Source organism: Furipterus horrens, unplaced genomic scaffold, assembly GCF_987537825.1.
Source record: "Furipterus horrens unplaced genomic scaffold, mFurHor1.1.pri manual_scaffold_1, whole genome shotgun sequence".
Classification (NCBI taxonomy): Eukaryota; Metazoa; Chordata; class Mammalia; order Chiroptera; family Furipteridae; genus Furipterus; species Furipterus horrens.
Genome location: NW_028327171.1, coordinates 140,129,877 through 140,155,732, shown reverse-complemented (window position 1 = coordinate 140,155,732; position 25,856 = coordinate 140,129,877). Strand labels below are relative to the sequence as shown.

The 25,856-nt window shown below is 36.1% G+C and overlaps 1 protein-coding gene across 1 annotated transcript in view; it reads right to left on the bottom strand.

Annotated features, from left to right (window-relative positions):
* The window catches only part of ARHGAP15 (Rho GTPase activating protein 15), a 643,467-nt gene that overhangs the window by 505,730 nt on the left and 111,881 nt on the right, over nt 1-25,856 (bottom strand). Inside the window, exon 6 of the mRNA XM_090267320.1 lies at nt 5,500-5,589. Within this exon, the coding sequence (XP_090123446.1) occupies nt 5,500-5,589 (90 nt within the window). The remainder of the gene's footprint in view (nt 1-5,499; nt 5,590-25,856) is intronic.

Genomic DNA, 25,856 nt, shown 5'->3' with positions numbered 1-25,856 from the left:
TATGAGTTTCTTTTTTTCTGTTTTGCTTAATCCCTTCACCTTTTTTGCCCAGCACCCAGAACCATTGCTTCTGTTATCTGTCAGTCTTCTCTCTGTGTCTGTGAGTCTGTCTGTATTTTGCTTGTCAGTGTATTTTGTCCATTAGATTCCACATAGAAGTGAAATCATAGGGTATTTGTCCTTTTTTGACTGGCTTATTTCACTTTCTTTACCCTTCTATTTACAAAAGAGAATAGAGTTGATACTCTGGAAATCATCTGGAAGCACTGAGCCTATATTACAGACAAATTTTCCTAAGATATTTTATGACAGTAATTTTTTTTTAACTGAAAGAATGCAATTCTAGCCTTAGCAGTGACCATCGGATTAGTTAAAAGGTATCACTCCTCTGGTTAAATAAGTATGAAGCAGAATTGAGTGTCAAGTCTTCGTATTTTCTTAAGGGAGACAAAACTACTTTACATGACAGGAGTGAAAAAATACTTCAGCGCTAAATTAAAGGGCATGGAATTAATCACAGTGTTTGAGGCCATCTTATATTTACTAAGAGGGTAGTTTCTTGGAAGTTGAGGCCATCTCTGAAATATGTCTATTTGATAGCTATGTCATAAACCATTTCTCCAACTTTCAAAAATATTTTACAGAGAGCTTTATTTTCAAAGGAAGGAAGAAAACCTAAGTGAAAACTTTTCTTTAACTTTGAAACAATAGGATATTAGAAGTTAAAAAACAATGCTGCTTGTTTTAAATTATTTTGCAGCCACTTTCTTAGTTGAACTTCCAATTGCAAACCTTGTAAAAGCCAGCTGTTATCGTGAGGAAGGTAATGATGTGATTGAAACAGTTTGTGTGACGATGCCACCTGACAATACTGCCGTCCTTCAACATGGTTTTCCCTTTAGTTATTACAACTATCTCCCTGCAAATGACATTTAGGATTATTTAAGATTATGTTGTAATCCTTCTAATCCTTAGTGCTTTAAATTTCAGGCTAACCACCAAACAGCAAAGTAGCACTTATCAGAAATGTTTAAAAATGTGATTTGAACATAAATCGTTTTATTCACTCTTTCCCCATTGAAGACCTAGTGTTGCTCCTACGTTAACTGAGAAAACTCGTACCACAGTTCATTACACATCATTCGGTTGCTAAATGATTTCTCTGCCTATGTCAAACTTGTGATGGTCCTTGACAATTATGCTAAATGCATAATTAAGCAAAAGTTAGCAGCAGAAGAACATTTACTAATTTAACTTAGAATTTGTGTAACCTTTTATAAGGACAGAGTCTCTCTGTGTTAGTGTGTATGTGTGGAAATGGTCATTGTTTCCCAAGGTCAAGCTATTAGATGTGGGTATATACAAAGACGCATACACACTATATGTGTATGCATCTATATACGTTTATACTTTTTAAACACATAATATGGCTTGTCTGCATATACTTTACCATAGAAGTTGCTAATAATTTTTAAAAATGTATTATTTATTAAGAAGTACCAATTAAGCCAAAGACTGTCCCGTTATCAATACAGGCAGATGTTCTTGAACTCGGCCAGAGAACATCATTCTGATTTACTGAAAGCTGCTGAATACTAAGCCTTAATACTTAATTAATGTTGTCACTGTTATGTTAGCATGTACCAATCAAATAAGACTGAATCTACATCAGGAGTTGAATACAACTTGGATTATGAAGGAAATCTGGCATTTAATACAAAAAGAAAATGAACAACTCAAATGTCCAAATAGCATATTACAAAAGAAAAAAAACATTAAATCTTTGTCTTTTTTTTCCTTTTGTCACAGGTGTGTGCATCTGAGTCTTTCAAGCATATCTCGGGCACATAATTTTTTGTTTGTTTTTCTACTCATTTTAAACTTGACTCCTCAGCAAGCACTGTAATTATATAGCATGTAACTGCTAATCCATAAACTTTTTAAAGACAGATTTCAAATTTTAAATTATTTCTAATTTTTCTCTTCTTTGACTTTTTTGCTTGAACCAAAAATCTCAATAGCCATTTGCTATCTGTAATCTATAATTCATAAACTGAGATTGAACACCAAGCCTAATTCAAACTAGGAATTCTAAAGCTATTTCTGATGTAACACATCAGCTATGATGGACTATTTCAGACAGGAAGAAACACTTCATTATTCTGTAGGTAATGAAACCCTTGCACACACACATTCAAACATCCAACAATGTCTTAATACCATGTTTTTGAAGTATAATCATGTTTATTCTGATCATTTGAGAGTTAGACCAGCTAATGTATCTAATCAAATATTGATGCAAGTCATCTAGGTTTAGCTCTCTGGCAAATCCTTCCCAGTGCTTTTTTTGCTAACAGAACTATAAAAGCTATTTATATTGTTTCTCTCAAAAGGCTCACTCCCAAAGTATGTACCTATAGATACCTATTAGTAAATATTACCTAAGCTCATATATTTAGGTGATGAAAAGATTTCAGCATGACCAAAAAAAAAAAAAAAAAAAAAAATCACATGATTCACCCCAAAAAGAAAAGAACAAAGCAGGAAATGAAATTTGAATCTTTCATTAACTTTGTTATTCACAACACTCTTATAATCACCTCTTGCTTCCCTAAACTAAAGTGTACAAGACCAAAATAAATAAATAAATAAATAAATAAATAAATAAATAAATAAATAAATAAATAAACTGAATGCAAGAACAGTGAGGTTCCAGGAACTGCTCAGGTACCTTACAAACAGAACTAACTGGCAAGACTGTTGCCTCCAAAAAGCCACTGAAAGCAAGAATAGTTTTTAACATCTTTAGAAGTACCTGTATTCAGAAATATGGAAAAAAAGTAAAAAATATAACAGGAGAAGGTTAGTCATGTTCAGAAAAAGTTAGGATGATATTCATAATTAGTATAGGTGGGATAAATGTCTATATGCTTTTTATGCTCTTAGCTCTGTAAAATTATACATAAAAGTTTTTCTCCAATAATTGTATATATATATATATATATATATAATGCCCTGGCTCAGAGAAGGAAAACTCTGACTCCAAAAAACCTCCGCTGCCTTGCGGCATACCTCTTCAGGGGAAAGGCTAAGGGAGTAAACCCCGACAGAAAATCCGGAGCCGGAGTCCCTAAGGCGGTTTGACGTTGTAGTCAACACCGGCAACTCCTGCAGCGCACCTGAAGCCAAGCTGTATTGACTCCGTCTTTCCCTTGGATCCTTCAGCTGCGAAGAGAGGGGGGGTCTGCTGCATGGGCAACAGCAGACCCTCCATGTCACCCTGCCCAGGCTCTGTAGCTTCAGCTTCACTGGAGAGGACACTCCAGCGTCATCGCAAGATGTCGATTCAACACGGGAGGAGACAGATACCGTGTCACTCCCGAGTCGGACTGCACAGCCATTCTCGGCGGTGCAGATAGACTCTTAAGAAGCTACACCATCGTCTCTCGAGACGGATGGCTGCCGACGACGACGACGAATGCCCTGGCTGGTTTAGCTCAGTGGATTGAGCGTCGGCCTGTGAGCTAAGTGTCGCTGGTTCGATCTTCCAGTCAGGGCACATCAGAGAAGGAAAACTCTGACTCCAAAAAACCTCCGCTGCCTTGCGGCATACCTCTTCAGGGGAAAGGCTAAGGGAGTAAACCCCGACAGAAAATCCGGAGCCAGAGTCCCTAAGGCGGTTTGACGTTGTAGTCAACACCGGCAACTCCTGCAGCGCACCTGAAGCCAAGCTGTATTGACTCCGTCTTTCCCTTGGATCCTTCAGCTGCGAAGAGAGGGGGGGTCTGCTGCATGGGCAACAGCAGACCCTCCATATTACCCTGCCCAGGCTCTGTAGCTTCAGCGTCATCGCAAGATGTCGATTCAACACGGGAGGAGACAGATACCATGTCACTCCCGAGTTGGACTGCACAGCCATTCTCGGCGGTGCAGATAGACTCTTAAGAAGCTACACCATCGTCTCTCGAGACGGACGACTGCCGATATATATATATACACACACACATATATATATCATATATACTAGACTATCACCCCCATCTGCAATCTAATTTAACTATCATAAGGTTAACAGCAGGAACTAAAACAGGCTGCCTTAGCCTAACTCCAAGAATTTCTATTGTCTAAGAATTATATAAATGTCAGATTTTCACAATACATTTTAAAATTAAACTACTTAGCTCACATAACCCAGTTCAGAACTAGTCATGAGACTTGGGTTATAGCCTCTAAATTTTCTTTTTTATAGTAGAATAACAAAACAGTTATATAGTGGGAGACAGAATATATCACTGACTTATAATTTCTCACTTTAAAAAAATTTATTTTTCCTTCATAATTCTGAAAATTCACATTTTAATCATTTTTGACTTGAGTCTTTTGATTTCTAGGCAAGTATGTTTAGTTTTCTTTCTATCTTTTTTTGGGGGGGTAATGAAACATCATATCAAAAGGAATACCTAGACTAATACAAGATCCAGAAAAATAATTTATTCTAAAATATGTTGAAAGTTCTTTAAAAAATTAATATGGGTTAAAGTTATTTGAATAAACCTGAATTTGCATCTGAAAAATACAGAATAAACTAGAAGTCAGTTTTTTTTCCAGTGAGAGTTCAGATAGAAAATGTCACCAACCTATATTTCTGTAAGACCGAATATATTTCTATGATGCTGAATTTTCTTCAGAGCCAAAACAGTCTTAGAAGACATTAAATATATTCATTACAATAATCAAGTTCTTTGGGTACTAAGTGATATAAATTATAAAATATAATTTTGAAGTTATTGGTCACTTTGGAATATAAAAGTGAATTAAATCTCATATAAATATAGAAAAAGAAAAACCTCCATAAGCTAAAATTATTAATTGCCAAAGGGGTTTTAGTAACATCAAAGGTTAAATATTAAGTTTTCCCACTTACTTTTTTTTTCAAAAGTTTCATCTGGTTCTTTCCATTCAATGAAACATGATCGAAATTATTATAGTTATTTTTAAAAAAAAATGTAAATTATGCTATATGAAAAGGTCCAATTTTTATAGCTGTTCAACTCTCTATAGTACCCTAAATCACACTGGTAAGTATAATTCATGACTAGGTGGCAGAAATGGCAATGAAAGCAAATAGTTGAGTGTAATTAGTGAATGTTACTTCATGTATGTCTGAAAGATCTATATAAAACCTATTTTAGTCAAGCATTCTAGGTTTGAACCCCAAAGAACTAGCAAGTACATTGCAAAATTCAATGACTTTTGGGTGTAGGTTTAATTAACACACAACATATATTTTGTGTTTATATAGCAGCCAGTCATGAGGGAAAAAACAACAAAGCAAACCAAAATTCAATAAGAGAAGTCAGTTTTTCACAATGACCTTTGCATAACCAGTCACAAATGAAAATGCACATGAAAACACCACAAGATAGTCTTATTTTGATTACCTGAGAGGACTCAGATTTAGGAGGAATAGGAATAAACTGATATATGTAATACTCTTACCTGAAAGACATTCTTTCTGCTTGATTTTTCCTTTGCCCACTCAATACATGCTCCACATAAATCCACACTTTCTGGTTTGTTCCCAGCTTTCTATTTAAAAAAAAAAAATGAAGTAAAAATAAAAAATACATAACACTGGTGATGTAATCAGAAAAAAATAAATGTTATTGAGTTAGCAGCTATATATATTTATGACATAAAACTTTTCTCTTTCTTTCTTTCTTTCTTTCTTTCTTTCTTTCTTTCTTTCCTCCTTCCTTTCCTTTTCCTTTCTTTTCTTTTCTTTTTCTTTATTTTCTTTTCTTACCTTCTTTTAATTCCAAGGAGATATATGAACCCTCACATCCTTTGCAGCATTATTTACAATAGCAAGACATGGAAAAAACCTAAATGTCTGTCAATGGATGAATAAGGAAAATGTGATACACACAAACTCTGGAAAATTTTTTCAGCCATAAGAAAAGAAGGAAATCTTGCCATATGTGACAACATGAATGAACCTTAAGGGAATTATGTTGAGTGAAGTCAGACAGGAAGAGACAAATTCTCCATCATCTCACTTATATTAAATATGTGAAATCTAAAAAGTTTGAACTCATAGAAACAGAGAGTGGTTATCATGGGTTGGGGAAATGGGGAGCTGTTGGTCAAAAAATTCAAACTTTTAACTATAAGATAAATAAGTTCTGGGGATCAAATGTACAGCATAATGACAATAGTTGACACTGCAGTGTATATTTGAAAGTTGCTAAGAGGGTCGATACTAATTATTCACATGACACACACACACAGGTAGCCATGAGAGGTGATGGAAGTGTTTACTAACTTTAACGTGGCAATAATTTTATAATATATACAGGGTGTAACAAGAGTAGGTTTACAATAGTTCATATGGACACAATAATTGAAATAACAATACAAGAACAAGCTGTTTCATGTACTCAGAACTGTAAAACTACTTTTGCCTCACCCTGTATATATATTAAGTCATCACATTATACAACTTAAACTTATACAAAGGTATTTGTCAATTATATCTCAATAAAACTGAAAAAGTAGCAAAGTTAATTAATATTTATTAAGTGGCAACTATGTATCTTAGAAATTCACTTTTCAGACTTTTAATACCATACACATAAATATATGTTTATTTGTATTTAATAAATTTAACTTAGACCAAGTGGATTTTAACATATGCTTCCTTTTACACAGTATGGTGTCTGTGTTACTTAAAAGCTGTTTTTATTTCTTTAATTCATAATAATTAATGAGAATATCATCTATACTTGCCTCTTCATATTTTCATTTGGTTCGAGTGAATCATATTTATATAACTTTAAATTTGCAGAACTCCAAATATTAAACAGAAGCTTACTAATTTGGAAAATTTCTTTATTATTTTTAAAGAAAGTTTTGTCACATTTGAAAGACTCCACTATTTCCGTATGTTCTGAGCTACTCTAGATTCCTTTATAAACTCAGTACTTTTCTCAAACTATTTTTCATAAAATAAAAATCTAGTCCTGTCTGATAGTATTTTTAGAAAATGTTTTTAACAGTATAGACTTTAGGTTAAAGCATGAAACTATCAAAGAATAGGAAAAATGTTAAAAGAAATCTGCACAATTGTTGCTTTTTAGTCACTGTGACCAATTCTATCAGTTTAATAGAACTAGACTATTTTTCAGAAGCAGCCAGATATCTGGGTTTTTTCAATACTAGATTGTGAGAGTATTTTGGCAACTCAATAAAAAAAAATTTTGTTTTGGATACACTGTACAAGCCAAGCATAACTTTCCTTCAGAATAAATTCAGCTGGCAGGACAGAAACTGATAGCATGTCTTTCTTTTGTTATTTGATAGTAATCCTATGAGAAACCAATCAAGCTGAGCATGCCTCTTAAAGATGCTTCAGTCAGTGAAATATTTTAATGGGTTCATCCATACTCTGCCACTCAGGTGGTCACTATTGTGTGAAATATCAAACCATGAAAATAACCATTGTTGAGTGATGTATGACATAAAAGAAATTACAAAACAACCTTCTTCTTCTACAGTTAGTTAAATTATGCAATACTCAGAACCAACAAAAAGAATTAAGACTATGCAACAAAAGAGTAGATCTTTCCCATAAAATTCAGTCAAGGAAAACAAAGATGGAATTATCTCGTATAAGAAGAATTTTTCTATGTGTCAAGCAGCATGACTATCAATTCATTTAATTATTTTAACAACTGTATGAGGCAGGTACTATTATTATTACCATGTTACAGGTAAGAAAGTATGCCAGAATGGTTAGGTAAACTTTCTCAAGTAAGACAGGTAGAAAAGGAGGGGCCAGGATTGAAATATGAGCAGTGTCACTCCAAACTCTATTCCTAACCACTATGCAGTCCTTGCAAACTGAATCGATACCATAATCATACTCATGTTAAAAGCATGTAATATTCTGGGAAAAGATATAACTTTTATACTATACTCCAATACGGATATATTGATGTTGTTTCTCTTCTTTTCTGTTAAACATGATCTTCACATTGGGCTTCACGCCACTTGTTTACCTGGGATACCTCCCAATGCCTACATGGCTGATTCTTATTCCTCAGATCCCAACTAATTGCCACCTTGTCAGAGGTCTTCTCTGACTCTCCTATATAGAATAGTGGCACTTCAGCACTCCTGATTACTCTCTATCTCACTATTTGTCTTAATTTCACTACAGCTCTCTTGCTAGCTAAAATTCACATATGTATTTTTATATGCTGTCTGTTTTTCTCCCATTAGAATTAAGTTCTGTGAACTGAGGCCTTGTTTGCCTTTTCCTCCACTATTTCCCCAATGTATGGAATAGTGTCTGGCACATAGTTGTTCAATTAATATTTGCTGAATTCATGAATGAAGGAAAAATACCAAAATGCAACTAGCTTTTGTGCTTTGGAAGGAAGGTTTGGGCATCTTAAAAGTCCCAATTTTACAAAAATTAAGATTTGTATTTGGTTTAATGGTTAAACATTCTTTGCTTTGTGATTCAGAAAAGTGTAAACAGTTTAATGAACTCATATGGATTAAATCTAGGATTTTGCATAATCATTCAATAAACATTTATTGCATATGTTTTGTGTGTTAATGTACTAGCCACTGTGCCAGGCACTGGGACTCCAGAGATAAAGATACTGACTCTTCCTTTAAGAATTTCATACTAATATCTGGTCAAACTGGCAACATAGGTAGACACAGCTTGCCTGTTCACACATCACATAAAAATTACAACTAAAATATAGAGCAATCATCAGCTAGAATCATCAGAAATAGAGTTGAATTAAAGTCTGACAACTATGGAATTAAATAAACCACATCCATCGAGATGGGTAGGAGGGGCACAGATGTGGAATGAGCTGGTTCCTCACCCATGGGTGGTGGATAAAAATTTGGGAGGGATATTTAAGAATGAGGAGTCCCAGCCCCACACTAGGCCCCCCAACCCAGGGTTCTAGTGCCAGGAAGATAAGTTACCACAACTTCAGGCTAAAAAAAAAAAAAAAAAAAAAACAGCAACGATTGAGTCAATGGAAGAAACTGCTGGAGCACCAAGCAGTTTCTCTTAAAGAACCCACACAGACTCACTTACTCAGACTCACTCCTTCTGAGCTCCAGCACCAGGGTAACAGCTTGAAAAGCACCAGTGGTATACAGGAAGAAACTGAAGTGTCTGGCACCAAGGCAAGCACAGGCCATTGTCTTTTCTAAATTCTCTGCCCACAGAACCAGCAAACTGGCATCATATCTGGACTCTATCAACATGGTTAACAATGTATGACACACCTTGGAGATCTCCAGAGAGTCCACCCCACCCAATTTATGGGCCCACCCAAGCTACTTTTCCATATGAATGGCTGGTCTTGGTGCATGCTTCACAACTTTCTAAATCCTATCAAACAAGCAACAGCTGGCCTCAGTGAGCTCCAGGCCAGGCATTACCAGCAGCCAGCTTAGAGTCACAGCTTAGCTTCTCCTGGGACTCTCAAAGCCCAGCACTAGTAGTAGCCATCTCAGGTGCTTTATAGCTCATGCAGGATGGTGCAGGAAGAACACATGTGGGGGCTGACTTTGTCATGTACCACCTGGGAAACCCCAGGGCCAGGATACCCAGTGGACAGCCACAGACCACACAGGAGCACCTCTACCCTGCCACTGCACAACTGATCCTTCACAGAAGATGAAAGTTGGTGGTCAGTGGTCACAGCTGACTGGCCTCGGTAAATCCTTCCCATTGATCTGCCAGCCGCAATCAAGGCTCAACTACAAGAGGAGAGTGTACTCAGCTCACTTAAAATGTGCACCTCAAGTACCCAGCTTGAATAATAGGGGAGGCTGTGTCACTGGACCCTGTAGGACACCTATTACATTAGACCACACTACCAAGACATGGGATCAAAGCAGCTCTACCCAATACACAGAAACACAGGGAGGCTGCCAAATTGAGAAGGCAAAGAAATATGGCTCAAATAAAAGAACAAAAAAATTCCAGAAAAAGAACTAAACAAAATGCAGACAGCCAACCTATCAGATGCAAGTTCAAAACACTGATGACCAGGATGCCCAGAGAAATGATTGAGTATGGCCACAAAATAAAGGAAGAAGTGAAGATTATACAAAGTGAAATAAGGAAAAATATAATGTACAGGGAAACAACAGTGATAGGAAAGAAGCTGGGGTTCAAAACTTTGGAACAAAAGGAAGAAATAAACATTCACCCAGAACAGAAAGAAGAAACAAGAAATGAAAAAAACAAATGAACAAAACAAAAAACAAAAAAAAAAACAAGGAGAGGCCTAGGAAACTTGGGCACAACTTTAAACGTTCCAACGTCTGAATCATAGGAGGAGTGCCAGAAGGAGAAGAGGAAGAGCAAGAAATTGAAAACTTATTTAAAAAATAATGAAAGAAAACTTCCCTAATTTTGCAAAGGAGATAGACATTTAAGTCCAGGAAGCACAGAGAGTCCCTAACAAGCTAGACCCAAAGAGGACCACGCCAAGACACATCATAATTAAAATGTCAAAGGCTAAAGTTAAAAAGAGAGAATATTAAAAGCAGCAGAGAAAAGCAGAAAATTAGTTACAAAGGAGTTCCCATAAGGCTATCAGCTGATTTCTCAAAAGAAACTTTGTAGGCAAGAAGGGACTGGCAAGAAGTATTCAAAGTGATGAAAAGCAAGTACCTACAACCAAGATTACTCTACCCAGCAAAGCTATCATTTAGAATAGAAGGGCAAATAAAGTGCCTCCCAGACAAGGTAAAGCTAAAGGAGTTCATCATCACCAAGCCCTTAATATATGATATGTTAAAGAGACTAATTTAAGAAAAAGAGGATCAAAACTATGAACATTAAAATGACAACAAACTCACAACTATCAACAACTGAATCTAAAAAATATAAACAAAATACAAAAACTAAGCTAACAACCAGAACAGGAACAGATTCATAGGTATTGAGATCATTTGGAGGGTTATCAGCTAGGAGGCGGAAGAGGGAGAAGAGGGGAAATGGTGCAGAGATCAAGGAGCATAATTGGTAGAAAAAAGATAGCCAGGGGGATGTTAAGAATAGTATAAGAAAGGGTGAAGCCAAAGAACTTAACAGACATGACCCATGGACATGAACTAAGGGGTGGGTGATTGCTGAAGGGAAAGGGGTACTGGGCAAAGGTGGACAAAGGAAAAAAAATTGGAATAATTATAACAGCATAATCGATAAAGTATACTTTTAAAAAAGAGTTCTACACTAGCCTCAGACTGTAATTTTTCTATACCTTCTCTCTTATATATGTGGAGCTAAAGAAGACCTATGGGTGAAAAGCAATCTAAGTTTTCCCATTGTTGTCACCATCTAGCCTCAGCCTCACACACTAAATCCCATGCTTTGGCATCTAGCTTAGGTTTATCTCAGTCCAAACTCTATCACGCTCAGCTCCCTCCTGGTGCTCCTCTATGACTTTGTCCTATTGTATTCTTCATGAGCTCACTGCTTCACTGGCTGTCCACTTGAGCAATCTTCAATCAGCTTCTCATCTAACAAATCTCATCTCCTAGATTTCCCTTACTCCCATTCTATTACATTTCCTTTGATGTTATTGAAATCAGCAGACCTTTGTGCATTCTCCGAGTCTCTTAAGCTTTTCCTGATTTCACTTCCTGTCACGTCCAGGCTTGTGTCCCCCACTGAGCTGTCACTTCAAGCCTCTCTCTCTGTCTGTCTCTCTGTTTTTCTCCTGCAAATACCCATTCCATTCTCACCCACTTTTTCTCCTTTTACAATTGTCCTTGTGTTCCCTAATTCTGGATAAATAACTTCTGACTACTCTGTAATAAAATTACAAACAATGACCACTTTCTTCTAATGGGCTTCTGACTTTGCTTAGAAAAACTTTTTTATGACAATAAGAACATTAAACATATTCATGAAACCATTGTCAAGTCTAATGTCATGAAACTTGACAAACTTTTTATGTGTTCCTAGTCACTTTCTCAGTAATCTTTCTCCCAAAGCTTTACCCTTTTCCCTTTGGTCCATCAGATGGTTTACTCCTAATTCACAGCGGTCATAGCCCCAGTGCTAGGACATTCACATATCTTCCCACTTTCATGTTATTCTGTGTGATCAAAATGAACAAAAATAAACAATAAATTTCCATAGGTCTGGCCATCTAAAAGCGTTATTACTATTGCCTTAAGCTTACATGTGAAAAAATTTTAAACAGAGAGTGATTAAGTGCCTTGCATAAGTTCACAAAATCACTGTCTGGGCTATGTACAGTAGTCCCTCTCTATATTGCGGTTCACTTATTGCAGCCTCACTGTATTGCGGGATCTTTAAAAATATTATATTTAATTATTTATCATGGATTTTTTGCTATATTGCGGGATTTTGCGGTACTGTATACATATGTTGTTAAAGTTACATAGGTTTAAGAGTGTAGAATATGTTTAAGAACATAAGTAGTGTTTATAAAAGTGTGGAAAAGGTTAATAAGGGAGTGAGAAAAGTTGATAAGGGACTGGGAACAATTTATAAGTGTGAGGGAAGGGTTTATGAAACCTTAAAATATATATAAATACCAAAATAAATGTAAGGTTCTTACTTCGTGGATTTTCACCTATCGCGGGGTTGGGGTCTAGAACGTAATATCGGAGAAACAAGATGGCGGAGGAGTAAGTGGAAGCTACACTAACTTCCTCCCAGAACTAGTCTGGATCTACAACTTAATTTTGGAGAAATCATCTGGAATAACCAAACGAACACTAGCTGGAGAAAAGTCTTATAACCACGGAGAAACAGAAAAGGCCGCTACATCACAATGTGACTGGTAGGGAGTGCTGAGACGCAGAAGGGCTGGCTGGGCTCACATGGGTGGAAGCTGAAGGGACTGAGAAACAGCTCAGCAGCCAGGGGTTCCCCCTGAGAAGGGCAGGGTCTAAACCCCCAGCTGGGCTTCCCAGCCTACAGCAACAGAATGGAAAGTAAAATAGTATCCAGCTGTGAAAAGTGAAAAGCCACAGGGTTTCTTGCTAGCCAGAGAGAAACAGCTGGAGAAAAACAGCTCTCAAGCAGATCACATACAAAAATATTTTACCCCCATTTACCCTGGACTCAAGCAGAGGGAAGGCAGAGAGGACTGGAGACACTTGGGGAGAGTTTGGTGCGGTGGCTTTGAGGGGAGAACTGGGGAAGCTGCCGACCAGGTCCCAGTGCTGACTCATCCCCACACTGCAGTCAGACCATTCCCCCCGCCCCCCATCCAAGTGGCATCAGCCTGAGGGAAACAAAAGCCCTGCCTACAGGAATTAAGCTGCCAGACCCATGGTCCTTAAACCTGACGGCTAATCACAGATTGAATAGATTAACAACCAAAGAAGACAGACAAAGGCAGTAGATCCCTGGAAGTCTCCAACAGGCTGCCTAGGCCCAGACTGGTACAAGATCTGATGCCACCAGGGGCAGACCCAGGAAGTGCAGATCATTCTAAGAAGCACCAACAAACAATAGGAGTCACAAAAATGGGGAGACAGAGAAACAAGCCCTGATAGAAAAGAAAGGTAGAATCCCCAGAAAGAGTGCTAAATGAAATAGAGGAGAGCAAACTATCAGATATGGAATTGAAAGCATAGATTATGGAGAAGCTTAATGAGCTCAGCGGAAACTACAAAAATCTCCAGAAAAACTACAAGGAACTTACTGAGAATTACACCAGCATGAAAAAGGACATGGAAGCTATCAATAAGAGCCAAGAGGAAATGAAGAATACGATCTCTGAATTGAAGAACACAGTAGAAGGAATTAAAAGCAGACTAGAGGAAGCAGAAGATCGGATCAGCGAGCTGGAGGACAATGTAGACAAAAACTCCCAGACAGTGCAACAAAGTGAAAAAAGACTGAACAAGACTGAAGAGGCTCTAAGACAGCTGCAGGACAACATGAAACGTAATAATATCCGTATCATAGGAATTCCAGAAGGAGAAGAAGAAGAGCAAGGAATAGAAAACCTCTTTGAAAAACTAATGACAGAAAACTTCCCTAACATGAGGAGAGAAAGAGTCACGAAAGTCCAGGAAGCACAGAGGGTCCCAATAAAGATGAACCCCAACAGACCCACTTCAAGACACATCATAATTAAAGTGGCAACATTCAAAGACAAAGAGAGGATCCTAAAAGCAGCAAGAGAGAAACAATAATAATAATATACAAGGGAGCTCCAATAAGGCTATCATCAGATTTCTCAGCAGAAACACTACAAGCCAGAAGGGAATGGCAAAAAATATTCTGAGTAATGAAAAACAAAGACCTATGACTAAGAATACTCTACCCAGCAAGGCTCTCATTCAAAATGGAAGGTGAAATAAGGAGTTTCCAAGACAAAAGAAGGCTAAAAGAATACGTCTTCACCAAACCAGCATTGCAAGAGATGCAAAAGGGTCTGCTTTAAGAAGATGAAGAAACAGAGAGAGACAGAGAGGAACACCAGTACAAAGGGGGAAAATGACAATGAATAAGTACTGAAAGAAAGAAGGAACTTCTACCATTTGCAACAACATGGTTGGAACTAGAGAGAATTATGCTTAGTGAAATAAACCAGGCAACAAAAGAAAAATACCTTATGTTATCACCTATTATAGGAAACTAATGAACAACACAAACAAATGAGCAAAATTGAACCAGAGGTATGTAAACAAGGAATAAACTAACAGTAACAAAGGGGGAGGTGGGAGGGAGAGAAGTGGTAAGAAGGGAAAGGGTCTAGTCAAAGAACATGTATAAATGACCCATGGACATGGACAACTGGGTGGGGACTGAATGTGGGAGAAGGGGGAGCAGGGTGCAGGGAAGCAAGAGGGGGAAAAAAGTGTGACAACTGTAATGGAAAAACAAACAAAAAAAATTTAGTGGGGGGAAAAATGAAAATATAAAGAATAGAAATGCAAGTTCAGTGAATATTAGAAGAACAATGATTTTTCCCTCACACTGTATATTTTTCTCCCTATCTGATCCCTCCAGAGTTTGGCATTCTAAAGAAGTAAGTAATGACCTAAGTTTCTTTGCATAAAACTATTAAGACCAGTTGTTAATAGAGGTTTTTTTTTTTTTGTTTGTTTGTTTGTTTTTTAACTAAGACTTTGACTGGAATGTCATGACTAAAGGAGACATGCTTGGGCGCTTTGGTTGTTACCAAATGTTCTGAGGAACTGGGATTGACTTTCAAAGGTAATAAAAGTCCACGAGATAAAGGCCTGGTACCTTGGTTGGATGTGCAGTCCATGGCAATCTTTCCAGGGAAGGAATGAAGGTTGTTTTCCTGAAAGATGGCTAGATGGGACCTTAAGGCACAATGGAAAACCAGAAGGACTTGGAAAAGACAGGTGTTTACAGGCAAGGCTGAATGTTAGGCATGTGGTTCTGCTTCTGCGCCTTGAAGGGCAGACTGAAGGTCACCCTAAATGGTCCTTGCGTAAGTTCCAGCAAAGTGGAACTAAAGATCATAAGTGATCATTTTCTGCTCTTGTGTTTATGCAAATGAACAGGATAAATTAAAAATGGACTTAATTCAGTCCCTTTAATGACAAGGAGGGTAATCTTAGGGAGAAAAATTGCGATTCAAAGAGAATCACAATGCTCAGTGGTAGACTATAATGCAGTGCAGCTAACCATCTTTAAAGTTTCTTTTCATTTAGAATGTAATACCCACGATAAGTGAGGGAATACTGTACTCACTTTGATCTGACTCTGATTCACAACTTTTTAATCACAACACATTCATGGCCTCTCCTGTATACCTACCCTTTCTCCGACTAAGTCACTTTATGCTCTTTTTAGATCCAAAGACAAAAATTCACATTTTCTATTTCTTTTTTTTCTGTCACCATTTCCCATTTTTCCTCTTGGGTCCCAGAATTCTGGACTTGGAGCCATGGCTCTGACCCACCTATCTAATGAACTTCCATGCCTGGGATGATAGTGGCACCTAGGAGCATTGAAGTTACCTGGCCTGTCAGTGCCATACATGTGCATAAGCAATTCACAGACATGTCCTGATTTGCTTCATAGGAGGCATTGTTCCTTCTTCTGCCCAAGGCTTTTTCTTTCCAGCTCCTAATTCCATCCCATCTCATTCCTCATTTTCTGAGTTATATTCTCCTATATTCTCAATGTCCTACTCTAAATAGATTATATCCTTTAGTCCAGTGATTTCAACTTTTCTCATTTCAGGGCACACATAAACTAATTACTAGAACTGTGTGGCACACCCAAAAATACATTTTTTTTGCCAATCTGACAAAATAAATGAGCATAATTTTGATTTATTCACATGGAACAGCTATTATTGTAGTAGCTGTTGTCATTTTTTTTTTTTAAATCTGAAAATCTAAGAGAAAAGAGGTCTGTATTTCTGACTCAAAAGTCAGGTATTGCATGTTTTAAAAATTATTTTCACACCACTTTAAAATCACTGCTTTAGCCTATAACCATACTCAAGTCTCCTCAATTGAAGAAAAATAGAAGAAAGCAAGTATCAGTTTAAAAAAAAATAGAAGAAAGCATCATCTCACTTTTCTTTATTTCATTTGTTTATTTCCTTTCTACTTGCAAGGATTCTTCAGTTTTTGGCACTCACATTCTCTGCTCATGTTTCATTCTTTTCCCATGTTCTGTTCTTTTCTCAATCCACTAGTCTTTTATTCCTTCCCTTGGCTAATCTAAAACATCTTAAACACTAAGGTCAGTAAAAACAACCTGATGCCTCCTCTTCCCTCAACATTGTACTTGAATTCTCTACTATTAGGTTCTGCTTCCCCTTACCTCTTCTTAAAACCCTCTGTCCCTCAGCTGTCAGACATTCTCTCTCCAAATTCTTCCTTCCCCCTTTATACTTCTCCTTCTCTTTTATTCCCCTCACTGACTTCTTTTCCTCTTGCCATGTAAGAGTTGGTCACCCTTGGTTTACTGTTCTAGCCCTTCATTATTCCTCATAGTTTACACAGTTCCTCTGGGTTTTAAACTTGCCTCTGTCTGATCCATTACTGATGTATGTTGACTTCTCAGTGGTTCCTCTGACGCTCAGTTCCCTTTTAAGTGGCAGAACTGTGTTTTCTAAATAAGTACTATGAAAATGAATAAACAGAAATGTATTTAAAGTGCAGTCAGGAGGCAAGAAGAAAGAACTCGCACATGTGTCCTCATTGTACACAATTGATCTCAACAAGAAGAGAGTTATCTTGCATCTTTAAAGTGATACTTCACTACCTCAGCAAGAGAAAGAAAAGATTCCTCCTTGTCCAGTACCAGCTCAGCCAATGCAAAATCACTACCTTACCATTTGCAACAGCATGGATGGACCTGGAGTATAGATGGACTTATGGGAAGTGAAATAAGTCAGACAGGGAAAGACAAATACCATGTGATTTCACTTACATGTGGACGCTAAAGAACAAAATAAACCAATAAAACAGAAGCAGACACACAGATAAAGAGAACAACCTGAGGGTAGCCAAATAGGAGGGGAGGGTTGAAGAGCTGGGTGGAAAAAGTAAAAGGATTAAGAGTACAAATTGAATACAAAAAAATACAAAAAGAGTACAAGTTTCGTAACTACAAAACTCTCACGGGGATGTACAGTACAGCATGGGGAATGTAGTCAATAACATTGTAATAACCATGTGTGGTGCAATATGGGTACCAGAATTGTCAGGGGGATCACCTCATAAATTACATATTTGAGCACTATGTTGTACCATTAGGATGTAGCAAGGACACCTCAGTGAAATCATTGTCTTCTTATCAAACTTTTCCCCTTTTCTCTATTCTTTGTCTTGGTTAATTATCCCTTTATCTGTTTCACCTTCATCAGTTCCTTGGCCATCCCCTTTCTCTCAGCACTCACAACCAGAAGTACACAGCTGAAATTCCAGAACTGTCTCCATCTCATTATCCCATGACTACAATCTTACTTGAACTCTTTTTTTCTGTCTGAATTCTTCTTGCTGTTCTCTCTGAGACCAGTTTTTTTTTCTTTCTAAAACTTACTTTTTTTTGGAAAAATTATTGTCTACAGAATAATATATAAGTCCTTTGATAGGGTATGCAAGCACCTTTTCATGATCCCCTGAACCTTCTTCTCCATTCTATTCATTTCCCTGTTTTTCGACACAGCAGTTATGCTGAATTTATGGCAGTTTCCAAACTGCAACATGTTTTCACTACTTTATACACTGGAGATATGAGTATGCATGCACAATTTTATATTTGCAACACATTTGTCTCTCTTTGATCTTCCCTGCTTGCTTGCCATTTGCCCTACTCCTGCTCATGTCATAATGTGACTCCAAAGTAATCTCCATGACGCTCTCCTGTACCTCTGTAAGCACAGTTCCTCACTCCTTCCCACATTTTCCCTACTCTGAAACACACTTTGTTACAATTATTTTTGTTACATACACATTACAACTATTTGTGTGTGTGTATGTTTCTTTCCTCCAACTACACAATCAGGGAACAAGCTGGGTTTATCTTATATTTCTTTATTTTCCCCAAATCTAGCAAAATGGCCCAAGATAAGCACTCAATATATATTTGTTAACTGATGAATGAATTTATGAACTGCATGGAGATTACAATGGAAATTTTTCCGATTGATTCTAAGGTATTAATAAGTAAAACTAAATAATACATCCCAGAGTGATACCTTATAAAATTAAAGATACATAGGGAGTAAAGGCACAGTATTCCAATTTGTATTGACCTTTGATAGGAACTGATATTATATGGAACTATCAAAGCTAATAATAGAGATTTGAGGTGAATTCAGAATTATTCCATAAAAAACTAGATTGACTTGAATAAACTTCAAGCAAATAAATATAATGGTTTCAAAAGGAAAAATTAAAATAAAAAGATAAAGTACCACATTAAAACATGATCCAAATCAGTAGTTCATTTTTATAAAGCTGAAGTAGAAAGAACCAGGCTGGAAGAACAACTTTAGAAATGACACTTTATTATAATGGAACATTTTTAGTATTTAAGTATTACCAAACATTGGAATAAGCTATTCAGAGAAGTTATAGAATTTGTTTGGAAGATAATCAAAATTTATTCAAGGAGCCTGAAATTAAAGAATCCTTTAATAGAAAACATATTTCTGATTCTATGGCTATAAAATACAAAACACAAGAAAAAGTCTGCTAATGAACTTCATGATGCCAATTGATTTTATTGTACATCATTATAAAAATATCTTTTTAAAAATTCACTAAATATGAGTTTAAACCTAAGAGTGTACATATCATATCTCTTCTGGTGTAAACTTAAAATATAAATGACTTATTTTAAAATATTTAAATAGAATTATTTAAAAGTTACTGCTTCTGGACAATAAAACATAAAAGCATCTTTGTTGGAACAATGTGAAGTCATTAAAAATTGATCCTGGATCTTGTCCACTTCTGATTTTTATTATTCTCTTAGACCATCTTTATCATTTCCCAATAAAGCTGGCAGGGTATTCTCCTTATTATATATTTTTCTCTGACTTAGATTAAATGTTTGGGATTAAGTTTCCAATTTTTTTATGAGATATTTGGGACCTTTTAATGTGTATTAAGAAAATACAAAAAGCCAGATACTCTTTTACCTGATGGTACTTTTCATGATGGAGATTGGGTATGTATGTGGGCAACAAATCACTGGGCCACTAATTCTCAAAACATTATTACTAGATGTGGTTAAAAAAAAAAGAAAAGGCTCAAATTTTATGAAACAGGATATTAGCTACCATTTTTTATTTAGGATTAATTGCTATTCTAGAATATAGACTCAGACTGTCTTTATCAGTCTGAAACATGAAAGATAAAATCTATTTAGAGAAATTAAGTTTTAGCACATAACCAGTTTTGATTCTGGAAAATCATTCATGGAGGAGGATAAAACTCACTTATAAATTCTTATTTGGGAAAAATAATTTAGGAAAGAGTGCTGAAGGACACCTGATCTTATTAACGTCTAAAGTATATCCACTGTCAAGACAGAAGAGGATACTTTGATTGTAAGATATGGGTTCTATATATATGAATATAAATGATGTTAATAATAACTTAAATTGTTTCTACAGTAAAATTTCTCAGTACATAACAAGACCAAATCAAACCAGATTTTCAGAAAAACAAATCTTTGTTAGTGATTTTGGGCACTAGAATGTTATGTGTTTGGGTGTTTTGTTTGTCTGATTGTTTTAAGGAGAAAGTATTCTCTCCTTTTCAAGAAATAAACACTTATTACATTTATGTATTGCTGAATCAAAATCTTGCTATAATAAATATAATAGCTTCTATTTATCCCACTGCTGATACTGTCTTACATTTATATTGCATAAATACTTATTTAATTCTGAAAGATGAGTTACCTGGGCATATTTTTGATAGCTCAGTTGTCCCTCACAGAGTCCCTCCTTAGGCCTGACTCCATCCAGTCCACCTCTGCTCTCCCTTTGGTTGAACAGCCCTGATTGAACCCATATTGTCCCACTTCCTGAGGGTGACCAGTCAGTCTCTTTCTTGGAATGTTAGGCCCTCCCTCCTGGCTGCCAGAGCGCAGACTGGCTTTTGGCTCCCCACCACTTCCAGATTTGGATGAAACGCCTCTATACAGAGTGGAAGATCTGACTTGCTGAGTAGCCACCCAAGGGTGTACCCAGGGTGCATACAATGAGGGCAGTGAAGACTGGATGGTAAACTTTAACCAAAAGGAAGCAGGAGATAGGAAGAAACATGGCAGATAAATTCTTTCTTCTTCCTCCACCTCTGCTCAGTGGTGCTATCTGTCCCGCAGACTTACAGTAGAGCACTGGCCAACAGAATAACACACCTCCGCTACTAGTTCCTGTCATTTCCTACCTTACTTCACTCTCTGTGTCCTGGATTCATGCCTCCCAGATAAAGTGTGCATTCAGGCTTTGTTTTCTAGGAAAACGGGGCTGAGACAACTGTTATATTCTTTGCGGCCAAGATGGATGCTCTCCACCAAATGCTGCACACCCTCTTCAGGAGTCTAGAGCTATCGTTAAAAAGCAGCCCCCAAACAGAGACTCCTTATTTTTCTAACCCGCTTCACATCAGCATGGCCATGTTACTCATTCTCATCACTGGGATGTGAGTAAGAACAGTGTGGCACACTTTGGGACTCACAAATTTAAAGAGCATGCAGGCCTTTTCATGTTCTCTTTAGCTTTCCCTCATCTGACACTATCACTATCAGGTGGCAGAACCCAAAGATGGGAGAAGCACCATGTAGCTGAGACCTGACTAGGAGTATCAGTTTTGGACTGTGGTAGGGGTAGGAAATGAAGTTCTGCAAATTTTTTGGATTGTATTTGGACAGCAGGTAGCATTCTCTTACCTGACAAATCTTTATATTATTGTTTAAAAAAAAGAAAAACACTAAGAGATTTTAAATATACTGCTATGAAATGGGAATTTGGCTATTTGAATCCCCAATTCTACCTGGTTCCAGAGCATGCCATATTAACCACTATATTCTATTGCTTTATGTTGTACTAATAACAATAATAATAAATATAATTCAGATTTATTATATTTGACATGTGCAAGGCATGTTACATCAATTTTCTCAGATAATTTCACAATAGCTATATAATGTAGCTATTCTTATGAACCCCATACTGCATTCAAGATCTCCAAGGATTACAGCAACAAATAAAATGTGAACCTGTGATTCCTAACCCTAGTGGTCTGACAGAAACCCCTATTTCTACCTAATAAGGTATATTGCTTCCTAGCACATTTCAATTTAGTAGTGAATTTTTAAGAAAGACTAGATACATATATTCAGTAAATTAAGAAGTGCACAGTGGAATAAAAGTCTATTTTATCTTAGAGAAAGGCAAGCTCTAAATCAGATGCACTGCATTGACGTAAATGATAAACCACAGAGAGTCAAGCTTCATAATTAAAATAGTTTTCTGAGAGAGCCTAAGGTAAGGTTTATTGGACAATAAGCTATTATCCATTTATAAAGCATCCTATCAATTTCATAGATTTTTGTGGTTATTAAAAATTATGTAAGATACAAAATTTATTGTGGTTAATGGCCAAATCTTGAGAAAATTAAAAACAGAGAACATGGCTTCATTTATAGTAATATTGATCATTTGATTTCATTTTTTTCTTACTAAGTTTATGTTAATAAAAATACTAGAATTCTATTTCCCTTTCCTTTTCCTGGTTTCCCATCTCCACCTATCATCTTCCCGATTTTCAACTGTTCTTTTTTCTCTAATTTTTAAATGTATGGTGAGACTGACAATAGTGCAATCTCTGACTATATTAATAAACTGCCCAGTGGCAACCATGCTGACTTTGCCAGAGCATTATCAGTATGAACATTAAAATATAAAGAGAGATTTAAAATGCCTTAATTAGGCTAAGGTTGGTAGGTCTATTGTTTGCCCTTTCATTTTTTAAATGATCTTTTTGAGTAGGGATCTGAATAAAGGCTCAACATTCATTTTACAAAGATAAAATCATTCCATATTCATTTTACACAGAATACTCAATAATTCATGAATAGCTTTCTGATTGAAACTATTTTCATCTTTTTTGCTAAATCACATCTTTTTACTCCCATAAATAAATCCATTTTGTTATTAAAGTCATACCACAGTGAGTGAGCATTAAGTATATCGCATTATTTAATTAATGTTTGTGTTCATTATTTGCATTGGAAAGAAATAATACTAAAAAAGTAAACAAATTATTTTAATGAGAGCTTTTATTACTCTTTATTTATTTATTTATTCTGCTTTCAAGGTGTGGCTGAATGAGTTAAATAAAAAATTCAAAAAATGTAATAATTTATTAGATGCCTTGAAAACAATTTTCTATCATTTGAAGTAAAATTTGCCAGTGTTTGTCTCTGACTAAAAGTATTAGTACAATGTAAAGTAAAAATAAAAATAAAAGTAGCAAATAATTTACATAGAAAATTAACATATTGGCTCCATATTGAACATACTGACTTCAGAACCATACAATTTTAATGCTTTTGAATTTATGTTAAAAGTGACACTAAGTTTTCTGAGAGCACTCTAATAAATATAACAGAAACCATTGATGGGTGAGAATAAGGTGCGTTTGGTTTGATTTTTGGTGGATGTGGAGACAAGAGATATTTCTTAAACCAGAAATGGACTTTGCACAGTGTGTTTATTTTAGTTGGGTGCAACACTGAACACAGCTCACATGAAAACACTTCCAGGTTTGCTACTGGTGCTCCCTAATGAGCTGAAACACCTATGTTCTTGGGATAGTATATTTTTAGTTTTAGGTAAATTGCCCTGCTTGCTTTCTTTGTACTAGGACTTCTTTAGAAATGACCATACTGTTAAAAGGTCAAAGGCCTATGAGACCATCAAAATCTTTTCTCAGTGAGACGATGCCCTGTGATTTACTATAGGCATTGGGCCATAATGATGACAAACTTAGCTGTTAGCTGTTTTGCCTTTCTTTTTCCACTAAGAGTATAGGTCTTATTGTTCTCATCTACTTCCATAGATTTTTTTTAGAATTTGTCTCCCAGATAATTTAACAAGTCTTATCTTGTTATGAAAACTAGAAAGAAATATATCTCAATTCCCCAAACCTGTCTGAAAACTCTGAATCCCTGTTAATTTGAGGATATTTAGTATTGATTACAAAGGGCCATCTACTGCCAATGGAATGGAATCATCCCTTCTCACAGTCCTGCTCAAGGTCTTTCATAAGTTGGTTCCACAGTGACTTTCTAACCAAAGTGGATTGCTTGCTGTTTCACAGTGTTGTTCCTCAACTTATTTTGAGGCAATTCCTTACTGGTAGTGCACCCATGCAACTTACAGAAGAAACACAAAATTGTCTGGACTTCACCCTAGATTTCAAGAGCAATGACTAGCATCATAGTGCGTGGGGAAAGGCAGGAGATCTACACATAGCTGTAAAATATACAAATAAGTACGGGAATTGATTTCTAATATTTTATCATTGCTTACCCTTTATTTCTACTTTAAAATCCTACTCATCCTTCAAAAACATGCACAAATATCACTTCCTCTCTGCATGTATGTAGAATCCTTTCCAGTTGGAAGCAAACCCTCCCTCTCCGAGTTACAACAAAACAAACCCATGTCTCTGGTCATTGCATTTTGGAGCAACTGTCAATGTCCATTTTTTCATAAAGTTACTTGATTTATGAACATGTATTCTATTTACTTCTAGACTCTCAAGGGAAAAACTTGATCCATTTTTTGTATCTTTCAAAACACCTAGCATAGTGGCTTAATATCTAAGACTCTCAGTGATATTTGCAGAATGAACAAATGCAGAGATACATAGGCTGAAAATTATGTAAAACAAGAGTCTTTTACTTAAAAGGACTACCTGTAGCTAAATACATGGTTCCCTAGTATGTTTTCTTATATTTTCATCACTTTAGTCATGTTTTTCTATAACAAGCTTTTACATGTGGTTCTGTCTCCTGTACCAGACTATAAGCACCTTGAGAGCAGAAATCATGTTATTCATCTGGATATCTCTAGGGTTTAAAAACACATTGTGTGACATCTGACACCAGTTAAGTTATTAATTATTCATATAATAGATTAATGAATGAGTGCTCTAAATTACAGTTTCTTCTCCAGTAGGCAATCAATCAATGTTTTCTTTTAAATTAGAAGTACATTTTTTTGGCCATATTTATGACTATATGTCTACTCTGTATAAAACGGAAGATCTGAAATCAAAAAGCACAGCAGGTAGCTAGGAGGCTAACTGCAACAGAAGTGCTGGAGCTTTGGAAATAGGTCAGTGAAGCTAAAGTAGGTACATGTATCTGAAAAATGCAAGGTGTATGAGTAAAGGCCTTAGAGGATAAACCAAATTGACTCCTTTTGTTTTTTTTTTTTTTTTAGCACTTCTTTAGCACCATATGAAACAAATAATACTATAGGTGCTTTTCAGGCAACAGTTTTGCTCATGATCTAAATGATACGAAGCCTTGATCCTCGATGAATCAGCTTCCTCTCTTGACTTTTCCCCATGATAGACCTTGTTCTTTTAAGATATATAACACCTGAGTCATACTGCTGTTTGATATGTATTTGTTAAAAGAATAGCTATGATAGATTATCCTATGGTGAAGATGTCCGGGAATGAACATACCTAATTAAAGATTCAACACTGGCAGCAAATCTCAGCCCTTGGCACTCTTCTCAATCCCTTTCTTTTATCTTATTTTCCAACAAAACTGAAAATAAACTTATTTCTCTCTTAGCACACTGACCTTGTCCATTCTTGGTTCCATGCCATTCTTGATGTTTTTTACTCCACTGGAATTCCCTGTCTACAAATCTCATATTGAAATTAAAATGATCCTATAAGGCCCAATTCAAATCTTCACAGATGTGAGCTCTCCCTCCTTTAAATCTCTATTAAAACAAACAAATAAGCAAACAAACAAGCAGACAAACAAACAAAAAACTGTTCTGTGTTTCTTATTTCATCTCACCCTATTTTTTGGCAGAAATGTTATAAAGTGAAGACTGTATCTTGATTATTCCTGATTATGTCTCTATGCCTTATATGTAGCCTTAACGAGCAAGCTGTTCATTGTAGAAATTCAATACATATTCTTATGAAGCCTTTTCCTACCAAGGCTTATATAAATAGCACAAACTCGATTAACCAAATGCATATTTAAATGAAAGTGAGGTAAATTGTAATGAGAAACTATATTATCTGGATTAACACTCCAACTAAAA